Source organism: Sus scrofa, chromosome 13 (assembly GCF_054392235.1).
Source record: "Sus scrofa isolate SSC_HxYL_T2T_F1_AM1 chromosome 13, Sscrofa_HxYL_maternal_Yorkshire_Landrace_v2.0, whole genome shotgun sequence".
Taxonomy (NCBI): Eukaryota; Metazoa; Chordata; class Mammalia; order Artiodactyla; family Suidae; genus Sus; species Sus scrofa.
Window position 1 is genome coordinate 121,530,162 of NC_139395.1, and position 16,560 is coordinate 121,546,721.

Sequence of the window (16,560 nt, forward strand, 5' to 3'; positions counted from 1 at the left end):
TACTCCTAGATCTTGTTCCTAGATCTTGTTCAATCACTCTTCAAAATATCCAGTCATTACATTTGTACTAATATAATTTTTTTGTGCTCCACTGCACTTGTCCTTCAAAAAAGTGCTTTTCCCATTCTGATTATGTCACTGGTATTAAATCCTTTGACATATGGGTTGTACCAAAAGTCATAGATTGATTGGTAAGGTAAATACAGTGACATTTTATTTCTGCTCATCTTATTAATGTAGGTCAGCTCTGGTTGATGAGATTTCCTCCAAACATGAGCTAGTTCAGCCCTATAACTTGCTCATACAGAATAGAATGGTTTGTGATTGTTGTATTCAGTTTCCTAGGGAGGATTTAATGGTTTGTCTACTTTGGGTGTGTGCATGTGACACTCTCTTACATTTCTGTTTTTCCTTCCCCTGGAACTAGCTCAAATAAAATAAAAATTCTTAGCTCTTTCTTTAGAAAAGAGAGGAAAAAGCTCAGCTACCAATCTAAGTAGAGAAGGAGATAAGGAAAATAGGAACATGTTGGAAAAGGCACTTTATAATTCATTAATATGCACTGGTATCTCTTAAAAGTTTGTGTTTTTTGTTTGTTTGTTTTTTGTCTTTTTAGGGCTGCACCTGCAGCATATGAAGGTTCCCAGGCTAGGAGTCCAATCGCAGCTGTAGCTGCTGGCCTATACCACAGCCAAAGCAACCCAGATCCGAGTGGCGTCCGTAACCTATACCACAGCCCATGGCAATGCTGGATCCCCAACCCACTGAGTGAGGCCAGGGGTCGAAGCTGCAACCCCATGGTTCCCAGTTGGATTCGTTTCCATTGTGCCATGACAGGAACTTCCCATTTTTTTGACGAAGATCTAAGACCAGAAACTAATAAGAAGTCATATACTTTAAAAGATTTACCACTTGCTTTTTATAGCTTTATTGACTATTACCAAGTTTCAATATGTTTCAAATAATTAAATACTGGAACTGGGACATTAAAAATACAAACTAATTTACCAAAATAATTGTATTCTGAATATTATGTACAATATTATACATTTTACATTACATAAAGGATTTTTATACATAAAAGTAAGATCTGATTTATGATTACTGAAAATCCAAAATACATTTGAATAAAACATTCCTATGCATACGTACACAATCACTCAACTGGGATAATCAAAACCATACATGAGTGTGGTTATTAAAAAATAAAATTACATTCTTACAACAATGGTAGAAATTGAATGTTTTTGTTAATTTGAAAGTAGTATTATAAAACCACACACATACGTATCATATTACCTAGTTCTATAGAGTTAAAAATCTATGTTCAAGACTGAAATATGTCTATACCCAATGAGAAATTTTTGATTTTTAATTTTTTTATTTTAAGGGATTTTTAAAAATAATTCATAATCATTAAAATGTCTATCCATGGGCATAATTCAGACCCAATCCCAGCAAATGGAGAAATCATGAGGGTCAACTATATCACCATGTATATTTCACCAATGTTTTTGAAAAATATCCTATTCTATTATACAATTTGGCATGTCTTCATATTCATGCTGGTCACCGAAGATTACATATTAGGGCACAGAGCCTGTAGGGGAAATATATATTACTGTAGAGAACTAGATACTAAAAAAGGATATCACTGGGTGACTCCAGGAAAGAAGGGGTGTTCACATGGAAGACACCACCCATACACACTAAATTAGTTATTAAACAAGGTGTCAGTCCTTCAAAAAGGTTAGTACACTGATGTGTCACACCTTGTTTGAATACTGAAATATCTAAGTCTAGAATACTGTCAAGTGAGTTTTAGTATTGTTTCACTTTTAAATGTAATTCCTTTCAAGAGGAAGAGCTGTGATTTTAAGTAAAGCCAAACATTTTTCTAACTGATCTAAAAAGCCTGAAAAACAGTGTCTTTATAACAAAAGTATCTCTCTGTGTGTAACTCTGTCCATGGCTCTTATCCCAGAGATACACAAACTGGTGAAAATTCTTTCAGAACTATACACAAGAACCTTGGAAAGGCAGCAGTTAGTAAACTGACCATTCTTCTTAAAGTCTGCACAGCATTTTGCAGTGTTCCCTATTTTGAAACCCTGCATTTCATCAAAGGCAAATAACAGAACACCTGAAAACTAGAAGACAGAGAAGTTAACAAGTTAAAACATAGACAAAATCAATGTCTCTTCCAACATCACATAATCTATGAAAAATGAGATTCATAGCCTAAGGTCTGCTTCGCTGTTGTTCTTCTCATTCATGTTTTGCTTGAATATAAAAAGAGGCTCTAAGCTAGGTTATCAAAATATATTCATATAAATGTATGAGCATTTCTAATATAAAAGTTAAAAAAGTCTAAATTCTTAATTTTTGTAATTAAATATCCTAGAGTTCAGTAGGCAGATTTATTTTTGAGCAGCTTGAAAAGAATCCGTCAGCTGAGCACTGTCTGTGAGATTGGGCACTGCTACATTTCAGCTCTTCGCCGTGATTTCTCAGCAGCAGCCGCCCCATCCTCCTCCTCCTCCTCGTCCTCCTCCTCATAGTGCTCCTCTCGGCCTTTGGGGCGGTTGTCCTCTCGAACTTCTTGCTCTTCTCCATCATTGTTTTTCTCATCGGCCTTAAAGTTAAAAGAAAAAAAGAAAAACTAAGAGGTAGGGCACCAAGTTAGAGGTATAAATAATTCTCTTTCTTAAAACAAACAAACAAAAAAACCCCAGCAGGAAGTCATTCATTTTTGAGGAAAGGAAACAAGTGAAGAAAAATGTTCCAAGAGGCAAGAGTGCTAGTCTTTTCTATCTTCACACTGTCAAAAAATTTTCCTAATTCTAGGATGGCCTGTCAAACTCCATGGTACCTTAGATGTACCCAACTCTACATATGTATCTCCTGCACACGCGCACACACGCGTGGTAGGAATATATACCCTACACATACATTTTCATCATTTTCACCATAGGTCTCCTCAGCATTATGTTCCAGTTGCCTTTTTTTCTCCTCAGTCAAATCTTCCTGAACCTAAAACAAACCAGAGATAACAGGTGACACTTTGATCATTTCAACACTTGCAACAATATGTTTTGGTTTCCCAAAAGTTCTCTCAAAGCAGAGGAAATTTAAACTAAGTTTAAAAGGAAAGTCAGAGATTTGACTTGTTACATTATTCATGAAGAAATGTGTAATATACCTACTGCAAAAAAAAAAAATGTGATTCAGAATCACAGAAACTCTGATTTTTGTGTTTTGAGTTTCTGAGTTATTTGAGTAGGAGTTAACACTCCACATAGAACATCTGAAGAAATTCACCTTATAAAATTAAAAACTCCTTTTTCCAAAATGGAGAGCTATGGAAGTCTGAAGGTTCTGACAGAATGTAAGTTCTTGCTAAGACAGGAACCATCTGTCTTAACTTCCTTCAATATCTACATGCATGCTTGGCAAACTTATTGCTTAATATATATTGTTGAATGAATGAGTCGATGAATGAATAAATGAGTCAATGAATGAATAAATGAGTCAATGCAAAAAAAAAATGCTCTGTAAAGGCACAGAAACCAGAAACCACTACCTATATACAATGCAGTAGAAAACTGAGGAAAACCTGTGTATATGCACTTCTATAATTAAGAATAAACTTCTTTGGCTAAAATATCTAGAACATAGGACACGATCATTTCAATTTTTTAATAAAATAGTTAAGCCACCTCAAATCCCTACATCTCTTTAGTGTTCTAACACAGTTCTAAGTAGTTCTCTTTTATGTATGCTATTATATGTCACCGATCCTGATTATTTTTTTTCAAAATGCAAATCAAAGTAAGCATCCAAATATTTCTGCTAAATACGCTCTATTTAATGATCACATTCCACAAAAATAGAGAGTAAAATATTTTCTAACTTTATATCAAAAACCATACATATTCCAAAAGGTTTAAATCTTCTGAATACATTTCAAAAAATTGCTGACCACCAATTAAGCATAATACAGTGTCTTGGTACCAAACCCCCCCTGATATCTCTTCTAAGGACAGTGTTAAGTCTTCTTGAATAATACCCAAAAGTACCTACTTTTGGGGGGCATGTGTGTTAAAAATCCCAGAAATGGGCAGGGGAAGGAAAGTGTGCAAGTGTAATAGTTAAAGAACAAAGTAAGGGCTATCTCAGGGAGTCCAACCCAGGTGCAACAGGATGAACCCAAACCCACCAGTCACACTTTGGTGGGACTCTAGTCTGTTAGGAGCCTACAAAGATGACCTTTCAAAGATACCCTAACAGAGCCCAGCCTTCATGAAAGTCTTCTAATGAGCCCATGTTTGACTGGACTCAGCCCCTACACCACATTGGCACCAAATAAATACCTTCGGAGGACAGGTACAGAGTATATTTTGTATTCAGGTGTCCTGGTGAGACAAGCTTAAAAAAAAAAGACACCTCTGCTCACCTGCAGGCTCTGAGTGTCCCACAATATCTCTGCTGCCCTTAGTCACAGAATCGCATCACAACATTCCATAGGACATTGTGATGAAAACAGTGAAGCACTTATTTTAAACTATATTAAGTTCTCACTAATTGAAACATCTTTAAATGGCTAAAGTGTCCCAGGCAATTTCTGTGAACAGAGACACGTCTTCTATAGTCGTAATAATGAAAATATACTACTGAACACTAAAAATGGTTTAGTTGAGGTTGGGGGTAGGGGAACTGCCTTGAAACTGTGACATGATGAAAATATATAAATCAGGTTTGGGAAGTTTTTTCTATAAAAGGCCAGACAGCTGGTATCTAGGCTTTCTTGGCCAAAAGGTCTCTCTACCCAGGCTCTAAGGTTGTGGTGCAGAGGCAACCTTAGATAATATGTACACAAAAAGCCATGGGCTTGGCTTCCAGTAAGGCTTCACTTCCAAAACAGGCCCAGTCCTTTATTCTGCCAACCCCTAATAAAGATTATGGATTCAGAGAGACTGGGATTGAAACCTTGGCTCTGTGACTCTCCAGGTGGTATAATCACTAAGTTCGGTTGTTTTTATTATGAAAATTTTCAAGCACACAAAATAAGACAATAATTCAAAAAACTAATTATAGCCATCACCAAAGCTCAAAAGTTATTTCAATGTTGCTGTTGCCACACTAGCACCATTTATCACTTTCATTTATTTTCTGATGATTCTTAAAAATTCCAGACAGCATGTAATTGTTCCCCTACCCATCTCAGTATATATCTCTAAAAACAATGGATTTTTCTTATTTAACCATAATGCCATTATCACCTCTGATAAGTAATCCTATGGTATCATCTAATGCCTAATCTTTACTAACATTTTCCTGATTGTTTTAAATATGTCTATTTACAGTCAGTTTGTTTTAATCATGGTCCAAACAAATGCCACATCTATCATCAGTTCCACTCCCTGCTTTTTTTCCTTAATGCTATGCTGAATTGTAGTCCAATAAAATGACCCACATTCTGGATTTATCTGCTTCTTTATGATATCACCACTTAACCCATTTCTTTAGCCTCTGTATTTCTTATAAAAGGAAGTTAGCATAAAGACTTGAATGAATTCAGATTCAGTTTGCAGAGCAAGGGTTTTTCAGAGGTGATGCTATAGATTTCATATTTTCATTACATCAGGAGGTAAAATATAATGTTTGTCCCACCTTTACTTATTTTTTAATTGCTTTTTTAATTGTGATTTTTATTTTTTCTATTATACATGATTTACAGGGTTAGGTAAATTTTTACTATACAGCAAAGTGACCCAGTAATACATATATATATACACATATATATATATATATGTATATATATATACATACACATATATATATGTATATATGTGTATATATATATTCTTTTTCTCACATTATCCTCCATCATGTTTCATCACAAGTGACTAGATATAGTTCCCTGTGCTATACAGCAGGATCTCATTGCTTATCCAATCCAAAGTCAACAGTTTGTATCTATGAACGCTAGATTCTCAGTCCATCCCACTTCCTCCTCCTCCCCCTTGACAACCACGAGTCTGTTCTCCGTGATTTTCCTTTCTGTGGAAAGGTTCATTTGTGCCATATATTAGATTCCAAATATAAGTGATATCATATGGTATTTGTCTTTTTCTTTCTGACTTACTTCACTTGGTAAGAGACTCTCTAGTTCATCCATGTTGCTGCAAATGGCATTATTTTATTCTTTTATGGCAGAGTAGTATTCCATTGTGTATATATACCACATCTTCTTAATCCATTCATTTGTTGACGGACATTTGGGTTTCCATGTCTTGGCTGTTGTGAATAAGGCTGCAGGGAACATGTGGGTGCAAGTATCTTTTTCAAGGAAAGTTTTGTCCAGATACATGCCCAAGAGTGGGATTGCTGGGTCACATGGTAGTTCTATATTTACTTTTCTAAGGTACCTCCATACTGTTTGCCATAGTGATTGTACCAATTTACAGTCCCACCAACAGTGTAGGAGGGTTCCCTCTTCTCCACACCCTCTCTAGCATTTGTTATTTGTGGACATATTAATGATAGCCATTCTGACTGGTGTGAGGTGGTACCTCACAGAAGTTTTGATTTGCATTTCTCTAATAATCAGTGATGTAGAGCATTTTTTCATGTGCTCGTTGGTCATCTGTTTATCTTCTTTGGAGAAATGTCTGTTCAGGTCTTTTGTCCATTTTCCAATTGGGTTGTTGGCTTTTTTTTGCTCTTGAGTTGTATAAGTTGTTTGTATACTTTAGAGATTAAGCCCTTATCAGCTGCATCTCTTGAAACTATTTTCTCCCATTTTTTTTTTTAATGGTTTCCTTTGCTTTGCAAAAGATCGTCAGTTTGTTTAGGTCCCATTGGTTTATTTTTGCTTTTATTTCTGTTGCGTTGGGAGACTGACCTGAGAAAACATTTGTAAGGTTAATGTCAGAGAATGTTTTGCCTATGTTCTCTTCTAGGAGTTTGATGGTGTCTTGTCTTATGTTTAAGTCTTTAAGCCATTTTGAGTTTATTTTTGTGTGTGGTGTGAGGGTGTGTTCCAGTTTCATTGATTTACAAGTGGCTGTCCAGTTTTCCCAGCACCACCTAATGAAAAGGCAGTCTTTTTCCTATTTTATATTCTTGCCTCTTTTGTTGAAGATTAATTGACTGTAGGTGTCTGGGTTTATTTCTGGGTTCTCTATTTTGTTCTATTGGTCTATATGTCTATTTTGGTATCAGTACCACAGTGTCTTGATTACTGTGGCTTTGTAATATTGCCTGAAGTCTGGGAGAGTTATGCCTCCTGCTTGGTTTTTGTTCCTCAGGATTGCTTTGGCAATTCTGGGTCTTTTGAGGTTCCATATAAAGTTTGGGATTGTTTGTTCATTTGGGAAAAATGTCATGGGTAATTTGATAGGAAAGTTTTGTCCGGATACATGCCCAAGAGTGGGATTGCTGGGTTTTTTTTGAGTTCTTTCCTATTCTTGGTGAGTTTGCCCAGATGTTTGTCAATTTTGTTTATCCTTTCAAAGAACCAGCTCTTTGCTTTATTGATTTTTTTTCTATTGTTTTTGAATGTCTATTTTAATGATTTCCTCTCTGATCTTTATGATTTCCTTTCTTCTGCTGACTTTGGGTTTTGTTTTTTCTTCGTTTTCCTAATTCTTTTAGGTTGTAGGTTAAGTTGTTGATTTGAGATTTTTCTTCTTTTCTGAGGAAGGCCTGTATAGCTATGAACTTCCCTCTAAGCACTGCTTTTGGCACATCCCATAGATTTTGAGTGGTTGCATTTTCATTATCATTTGTCTTGAGGTATTTTTTAATTTTCTTCTTGATTTTCCCATTGACCCATTGGTTTTCTAGAGGCATGTCGCTTAGTCTCCATATAGTCAGTTTTTTCTCATTTCTTTTCCTGTGGTTCATTTCTAATTTCATGCCATTGTGATCAGAAAAGATACTTGAAATGATATCTATACTCTTCAATTTGTTGATGATAGTTTTGTGCCCTAGCATGTGGTCAGTCCTTGAGAATGTTCCATGTTCACTTGAAAAAAACATATATCCTGATTTTTTTGGATGTAATATCCTGAAAATATCAATTAAGTCTAACCTTTCTGTTGTGTCATTTGGAATCTCCGTTGTCTTACTGATTTTCTGTCTAGAGGATCTGTCCACTGATATGAGTGGGGTGTTAAAGTCTCCTACTATTATTATATTCTCATCAGTTTCTCCTTTTATGTCTATTAGTATTTGTTGTATGTATCTGTGTGCTCCTATATTAGGGGCATATATATTGATGATTGTAATATTCTTTTCTTGAATGGATCATTTTATCATTAAATAGAGTCCTTCTTTGTCTTTCTTTATGGCCTTCATTTTAAAGTCTGTTTTGTCTGGCGTGAGTATTGCAACTGCTGCTTTCCTGTCTTTTCCACTGGCATGAAATATCTTTTCCCATCCCCTCATTTTCAATTTATATGTATTCTTTGCCCTAAGGTGAGTCTCTTGTAGAGAGCATATTGTAGGCTCTTGCTTTTTAATCCAATCTCTCACTCTATGTCTTTGGATTGGAGCATTCAATCCATTGACATTTAACGTAACTATTGATAATATGTATTTAATGCCATTTTAAACCTGTTTTCCAGTTGACTTTATGTTTCTCCTTTATTCCTTTCTTTCTTTTTCGTTCTTTTTCGGGCCACACCCATGGCATATGGAGGTTCCCAGGCCAAGGGTCAAATTGGAGCTGCAGCTGCTGGCCTATGCCACCCCACCACAGCAATGCAGAATTTGAGCTGTGTCTGCAACCTATACCACAGCTCATGGCCACACCAGATCCTTAACCCACTGAGAGAGGGCAGGGATCAAACCCACATCCTCATGGATACTAGTTGGGTTCGTTAACCACTGAGCCATGACAGGAACTCCTCTTCCTTTTTTTGGTTGGGTGATTTCCTTTTATTTTATCCTTGTGTCCTTTTCTTTTTAGTTTTTAATGTAACGTTTGGTTTTGATTTGTGGTTGCCCTGATTTTGACATGTATCTTACCCCTTCCTATATTTGCTTGTAGTCATATAGGCTCAAACACATTAAAAAAAAAAAAAAAGAGTAGATTTTCTTAATTTCCTTCCCCCATATTTTATGATTTTGAAGTCCTTTTTTAACATTTTCATGTTTGTCCTTTTGCTGTTCCTTGTATTTCCTGTCACTTTTGCAATAGCTTCCTCCCTCCCCCTTTAGATCTGTATACTGGCTTATTTAAGTGATTGCTTTCCAAATGTGATTTCTTCCATCCTATTTTGTATTTCTTTTTATATTTAGAGAAGCCCTTTCTATATTTCTTTTCAAATGGTTTAGTATTGCTGTACTTTTAGTTTTTGTTCGTTGGAGAAATTCTTTATTTCTTCTTCTATTTTAAATGATATTTTTGCTGGGTAGATTATTTTAGGCTGCAAATTTTTCCTTTTAGAGCTTTGAATATATCTTGCCACTCTCCTCTGGCCTGTAGCATTTCTGTAGAGAAATCAGCTGATAGCCTTATGGGGGTTCCCCTATAATTAATGCTCTGTGTTTCTCTTGCTGCCTTTAGAATCCTCTCTATTATTGTTGCCGTTTTTATTTATTATTGTCTTGGTCTGGGACTGTTTGGGTTCAACTTGCTTGGGGCCCTCTGTGCTTCCTGTATCTTGATATTTGTTTCCTTTAGATCTGGAAAGTTTTCAGACATTATTTCTTCAAGTATATTTTCAATCCCCTTTTCTTTTTCTTCTCCTTCTGGAATCCCTATTATGTGCAGATTGGCCCACTTTACATTATCCCATAGATCTCTTATATTGCTTTCACGCTTTTTCATTTGCTTTTCTGTCTGCTGTCCTGATTGGTTGATTTCCATGATTCTATCTTCCAAGTCACTAATTTGTTTCTCTGCATTATTCATTCTGCTGCCTTTAGCTCAGTTCGCATCTCTAAAAATGAATTTTCTAATTTTTCTTGGCTCTTCCTTATATTTTCTAGTTCCTTTCTAAAGGAATCTGCATTACTGTTCATATCCTCTCTTAATTCCTTCAGTATTTTCACTACCTCCCTTTTGAACTCAGTGTCTGTCAGACTGCACAGTTCTGTTTTATTGTTTGCTGCTTCAGGTGAATTCTCCTGTTCTTTCAACTGGGAATGGTTCCTAAGCTTCTTCATTTTGCTTATATATATCTTATTCTGTGAGTTTAGGGAAACCAAAACTATTGTAGTCTTGGATGGCTATTTCTGTGCAAGAGCGCCCCTTTGTATTTTGTGGTGGATTACTATTTATTTTTGGTGTGGGAACTTGGATATTTGCTCTTTCTTCAGTGTGAGCAGAATGTTATCCCCTTGATAGGGTGCTCAGTGTGTTTCCAGGAAGACAGAGGCAATGGGCAGGGCTAATAGTCAGTGCCTGGGTGCTGGGCTCTTGACAGTAGCAAGGACCTGCAGGATGCTGTTGGCAGGCTTGTCCTAGTTGCACAAGAAGTGCCCAGTCTCCCATAGCCTGAGCAAGTGGTGCCTTACCACCTGTAGCCTGTGCCAGAGGTGCTCTGCCCCCTGAGAGTCTGTACATGTGCAGGGAAAGAGATTCCTATGGCACTCAGCCCCTCCTCCTCTTGCTCTTCCCAACAGTGGTGCCTTGCTTCTCCTTCAGGCCCAGACCTCCTCCCGGGTTCCCTCGGCTGTGGCGTTGCGTTCCCCATCCCGTGGTACACCACTCCCTAGTCCCTCAGACTGTCTCCACACAGCCAACCCTAGTCCTCTCCCTGGAACTGAGGTCGGAGCTTGAGTCTCACCCCAAGCTTCTCTGGCTGTGGTGTCCAGGTCCGTGGTGCAGATGATCTGTGCGGCTCTCACTTAGCTTTGCCCTCCTTAGTCCAGCTCTTGCTCTTTTCTTGGCAACTTTGGGGTCCCTCCCTCTCGGCTGATCTCCCCATCAGTAAGATGGCTTCCCAGTGTGGGTTCCTTTCCTCTTTAACAGCTCCCTCTCAGGAGTGCTAGTGCTGTCCTGATTCCTTTTCTCTATATTTCTTTTTTTCTTTTGTTCTGTGCAGTTGTGTGGAAGGTTTCTTGCCCTTTTTGGAGGTTTAAGTTCTTCTGCCAGTGTTCAGTAGATGTTCTGTGTGAGTTGTTCTACATGTAGATGTATTTTTTTGATGTGTTTGTGGGAGAGGTTGAGTGTGACGTCTTACTCCTCCACCATCTTGATCCTTCTCCTGTCCCACTTTTAGAGAGGCTAAGGATGGTCATGAGCTCAGGTGGTTACAGCCTGACCTTTCCATGGTAAAATTCCCTGACCTCCATTCATCTGGTGATATTATCCACTGATGACTGCTCCTAAATCAGCTGTTTTAATAAGGGGGTACAAAGTGATGACTTTCTAATTCCATCATTCCTTCTGTATTCACTAACTTCTATAAAGAAAAACATACCCTTATCAACTACTTAATTACTATGCTTGGTATACCTAAGTATATTAAGTATACTTAGGTATACCAATTTTTTTAAAATCAGAATTGAGTGCAGTCTAATCATGGTTCTCACAATAACAAGCTGTGTGACCTTTGAAAATTTAGCTAATATCTCTGAAACTCAAATTTCTTATCTGTGAAAGAAAGGGGGTTAGACGAAAATCAGTGATTTTTAATTTTTCATGTGTGTGTGTGGTAGAAGGAGTCATGGACCCTTTTAAGACTTTGGTGAGAGTCTTTAGCAAATGGGCCTAGATACACATCGTTTTGCACAGAAGTTTGAAGAGGTTCAGATTTCCCAAAGTCCACTTGTAGAACTGTCCTAGGACTTCTTTAAATAGCATGTCCCTGAAACATCAGCATCAGCTGAGGTCTTGTGAAGAACTCTGAGTCCTAGGACCTACCATAGATAGGATCAAAATCTCCAAGGGTGGATGGAGCTCCTGCTGTGGTGCAAAAAAATCAGCAGTGTCTTGAGAGCACTGGGATGTGGGTTCAGTCTCTGGCCCAGCACAGTGGGTTAAGGATCTGGTGTTGCTGCAGCTGTGGCTTAAATTGAGACTGTGTCTTGGACCTGATCCCTGGCCCTGGAAGCTCAGTATGCCATGGGGTGGCCAAAAATGAAAAAAAAAAAAAAAAATCTCCAAGGGTAAGGGAATCTGTATGTTTTACACACTCTCCAAGGTGATTCTTAGCCATAGCAAAGCCTGAGAGCCCCTCGCTTGAGGGACAATGGGTGCTGGGTTAAGAATGTCTCTGGCTAGGGAGTTCCCTGGAAGAGGCCTAGCAGTTAAGGATCCAGCAGTGTCTCTGCTGTTGCTCTGGTTCAGTCTCTGGCCAGGGAACTCCTGCCTGTCATGGGTGTGGCCAAAAACACCCAAAAAACAAAAAAAATTGGGAGAGAGAAAGAAAGGTAAAAGAAAAGTGGCTAGAGAGAGCAACACCCTTTTATGATTTTTTTTTTCTTCCCTTCTCTTGGGAACTGTTGTAGAATATTTAGGTTGTTTACCAGTTGTCAGTATAATCTGAGGTGGAAACCACTGATTTTGAATACTCTTCAAATTTAGGTATCACACAGACAAAAACTTTGTAATTTTTCAAATTTATAGATGCACCTGTACTATTCTAGTAACATATTCTTCATGTTTGGGCAAAAGTAATTCAAACTCATCTTAAAGGCATTACTGAAATGGAAGTAAATGATAGAGTTTCTCACTTTAAAATATGCTCAGACTAATAACCAGAAGCCAAATGTTACTCTTAAAATGTAGACATGTCATTTATGTCTTCCACATTTGACCTTTTGTATTATCTTGCTAAAGCTGATGCAAACATTTTGTTAACGATTTCCCTACACTGCTCCTCATTAGTCATTACTGAAATCTAATATTTTAGGCATTTTAGAAACGGTCCCTATATGATGCGGCAAAGTTTAATAAATAGTGAAAACAAACAAACAAAAATAAAACAGATCTCCTGAGTTTGAAATGGGCTTTGGCTAGCAACCCAGTCCCAGTATGTATGCTCGTCTTTCTCTGATACATCACAGATGTATGGGATCAGCCAGGAACCAGAAGGATGCTCCTTAAGTAGTCAAGATTGCTGGGATCCACAGAGATGGAATGGGATGTGACAACAGACAGGCCTTCAGCAATGTCCACCATAGTGATGGATACTCCCACTTGCTGGTAATGTTTAACAGCCATCACTGTCTGGATGGCTTCATGGTGTGGTAATCACAGTTTGGGGTACCACTAAAGGTAGCCAGATAACCTTGTGCCTGCTCTTTCTTGAGCGTGCAGATCAATCTGTTTTCAGTTGGACTGGGGAAACTCAGCATTCAGGTTTTTCAAAGTAGTCATTTTAATCTCTATGTATTATTAAACATTTAAGTAATTTTGAAGCACACATAACACTTTTTGGCAATGTCATAATTTGTCTCGTTTGTTCATAAAGAGATAAAAAATCTGGGAAGGATGGGCTCACCACATCCATGTCTTTCACTCTAACAATCCTAAGCAATAAGCAATGAATGCTTGTTAATTGCCATCCGTTTTAGGTCTTGGAAGGATAACACTGTTGCACTAAGATAAGAGAAGGCAGGGATAGTGCAAATTTCCTAGAATCATGCTTGTCTGGGTCCTCTACTCTCGGAGTTCAAGTCACAAGTCTGATGGGCTGTACCTCTGAACAGGTATAACCTAGGCAAGCTGCAACTCCTTCCTAGGAGCAAATATGACAGCAGTCAGGTTGACTGTGGGCTAGAAAGGCAGGGACCAACAGCAGCAACGAGCCTTACATCCCAGGGGCAGCTGGGACAGCTGGAAGACTCCTAGGCTTATGGAAGCTAAGAACGACGCACATCACATAGCACTGTGGAGTCTTCAGAGTGCTCACCCACAGTGCTTATCAACAGTACACTGTGTGCTCTCACATACCGTGTCCCTCTTTACTTTCCTGATTTTGCTGCATTCTGCTGAGACCGTCATCTCTATTGCTAGTCCCTGACTGGTATATGGAAATTCTTCTTCCTCTTCAAGGGAAGAACTGAGAACAGTGGAAAGAGATGGGAAAGGAAAATCCAATAACTAATCACCTCACAACTACCAGGAAAAAAAAAAAAAAAATAACACAGCCAGAACAAGGAGTGCTTAGGGGGCAGAGGGGGAAGTTATCTAGTCAAGGAGAAAGGCACAATTGGCTTTCTCTGTGAGCTCATGGGGCAACCATCCAAAATAGGAGGGTGTGGTGACCTAGAACCTTGGGGAGAGGGTTAGAAGGTGGGGACAGGGTGCCAGAGCTAGGAGTTCCAGGCCAGGAACTGGGGCCAGGTGCAGGGAGAGAGGAAGGGCTCTGGTCAGACAGCCCACCCGAGGGAGCAGTGACTGCCTGGGGTTAGGCACCAGCCTCTCCCTGGTCTTTCTTCCCTCAGGACTTTCTGCCTTTCTTTTCTTCCTATCCTTGATCCCTCTTGGATTGCAAGATTTCTTTCTACCTTAACTGACAGAATATAGGGGTAAAAAAATAATCAGTAAATACTGATTAAAATTTTATGTTTACCCTTCTGAATTTTTAAAAAGAAGCCAAGGTGAACCTCTTCTCTTTTAATCCCTCAAAGATTCCTGGCATCTGACATAATGAAACAAAGTAATATTAGTCTAGACATCATGTTACAAGAGAGGCCCAGATGAATATCTTTCTCTTGCCAAATGTCTTAATATTCAAAGCTGCTGCTTTCTCGAATGCTCTCTTCTGATGACATGGCTTGGGGGCTTGATTAGGATGAACAGCAGGATGAAAAAAAAGAGAGAGAATAAAAAGATCAAGCCAAGCAGACTGCACGTGACTAGAGGTATATGTTGCCAGTGGCTGCAAAGAACGACATCCTTTTCTGTTTTCCTAGTATAAGCACAAATTTCTGCATCAGCTCTGAAAAGCTGACAAATGCAATTTAAACGAAACAGCAGCCCTGGTCAAGGGAACTGTGCCCATGAGCCCAGTAGCACATGCCTTCTGAGCAGGATCTCAGGGGTGGGTGTGTTTATCCAGGCTGCCATTTGTCCATCCTCTCCTGCTGTTCCTCTTAGGGCCAGAATCACACACTTGTAAGAGGCCTAGATGAGAAGTGCCTCTGAATCTGGGATTTCATTTGTTGGACCATTTACTGGGTCCAGAGACAGAGTAAGCACGAGGCCTTGGCCTCATCCACATCATATTCCTGAGTACTGAGCCTCAGCAGTCCACACAGCCCTGGCTGTGACTAGCCAGCCACAACCAACAGTGTTCATCAATCAATTATACAAATGTGGCACCATGGTAGATGCTCTATAAACCTAGTTAGCAATAATACGCCAGATGTTTACCATAAAAAGCAAAGTAAAATGAAATGTTAAGAAATTCTACCCCAAAGCCTTTTATTCAACTGAATTCCTTACATATTTTTCCTTTTCTTCATTAAATTTAATTAGAATGTTAAATTCTTAGGAGGGAAGAAGCTGAAAGTAGAGGCTGCAAACATTTTTTTAAGTGTTTGGAAGGTGTTATGTATATTCTGACAGATACCACGGGGTACTCCTGTGAGGCGGGCAGTGTGGCAAAATCTACAAAGCCTCTGGGGTTAGTCCAGACTTCTCAATGTACAGAGCTTTGTTCTGTCTTGTGAGTGAAAGAGGGAGGAGAAAATATCCTTACAAAGACCCCATCAACCTAGGTCTGCCATTCCTGGACACCCAAGTGTCAAGAAAATCTCTAGGGAAAACCAGAGAGGAGGATTCGGTCACCCCATTTTCATTATCTTCTAACTAAATGTCTCCACTGCCATGGTCCATTTCCCCTCAAGACCACCCTTCTGTACCCAGCCTACAGCTCTCTGAACATTTCTATAGAAGCCCTGTTGCAGAGGTTTGTTTCAGGTGAGTGTGAGGCTCCCAGCCCTCCCGCTTCCTACCTCCTCTTCCCCTTCTTCCTGGTACTGCTCATCCACATTGTCCTCCTGCTGGTCTGGATTTCCTGCCATCTGTTGAAACAAAAGGGGAGGCTCAGGTTACTGAACATTGGAGATGCATTTTCCAGTCCCCTGGGACAAAGAATAGTCAGGCCACCATGCACTTTCAATGCATCAGTGGCCAGGAAATGATGACTAATCATTCCCAACACAAAGCCCAAGAGGCCTATCACCCTTGGTCTCTGAATGCGGGCATGTCATTTCATATGATGGCCCAGCCCAAAGTCAGCTGAAGAGACAAACTTCCTGTCTATGTAGGTTACGATTAACCTTTGGCTTAAACCAGACATTTAGCAAAATACCCCAGGGGGTTAAAACCACCCTCCAACATGGCATCTGCTTACCACCAAATGCTCCTCCATTTCTGCATTCTCCTGCTTTTGATGACTTTGTTTTTGCTCTTCATTTTCATCTGGCAAATTTTCTTCCCTCACTTGCCCAGCTTCCTCAAATTCATCCTCGCCTTGATTATTAGGGTCATCTGCTGGGTTTATATCCTCTACAGCTGCCCTCTGTAAAATTTTAATGAAAAGCAACCACCACTTCAAAATCCAGGATCAAGTTTAATTTCATTTGAAA

General features: G+C 39.0%; 1 protein-coding gene across 4 annotated transcripts in view; it reads right to left on the minus strand.

Annotated features, from left to right (window-relative positions):
* Positions 1 to 904: 904 nt before the first annotated feature.
* Positions 905 to 16,560, minus strand: part of GOLIM4 (golgi integral membrane protein 4) — an 80,267-nt gene continuing 64,611 nt past the window's right edge. For all 4 annotated transcript variants that reach the window (XM_013982184.3, XM_005669986.4, XM_005669985.4 and 1 more), the window contains 4 exons: positions 16,326 to 16,493; positions 15,925 to 15,993; positions 2,953 to 3,033; positions 905 to 2,635 (listed from right to left, as the gene is read on the minus strand). In XM_013982184.3, the coding sequence (XP_013837638.2) occupies positions 2,483 to 2,635; positions 2,953 to 3,033; positions 15,925 to 15,993; positions 16,326 to 16,493 (471 nt within the window). In that variant the 3' untranslated portion in view covers positions 905 to 2,482. The remainder of the gene's footprint in view (positions 2,636 to 2,952; positions 3,034 to 15,924; positions 15,994 to 16,325; positions 16,494 to 16,560) is intronic.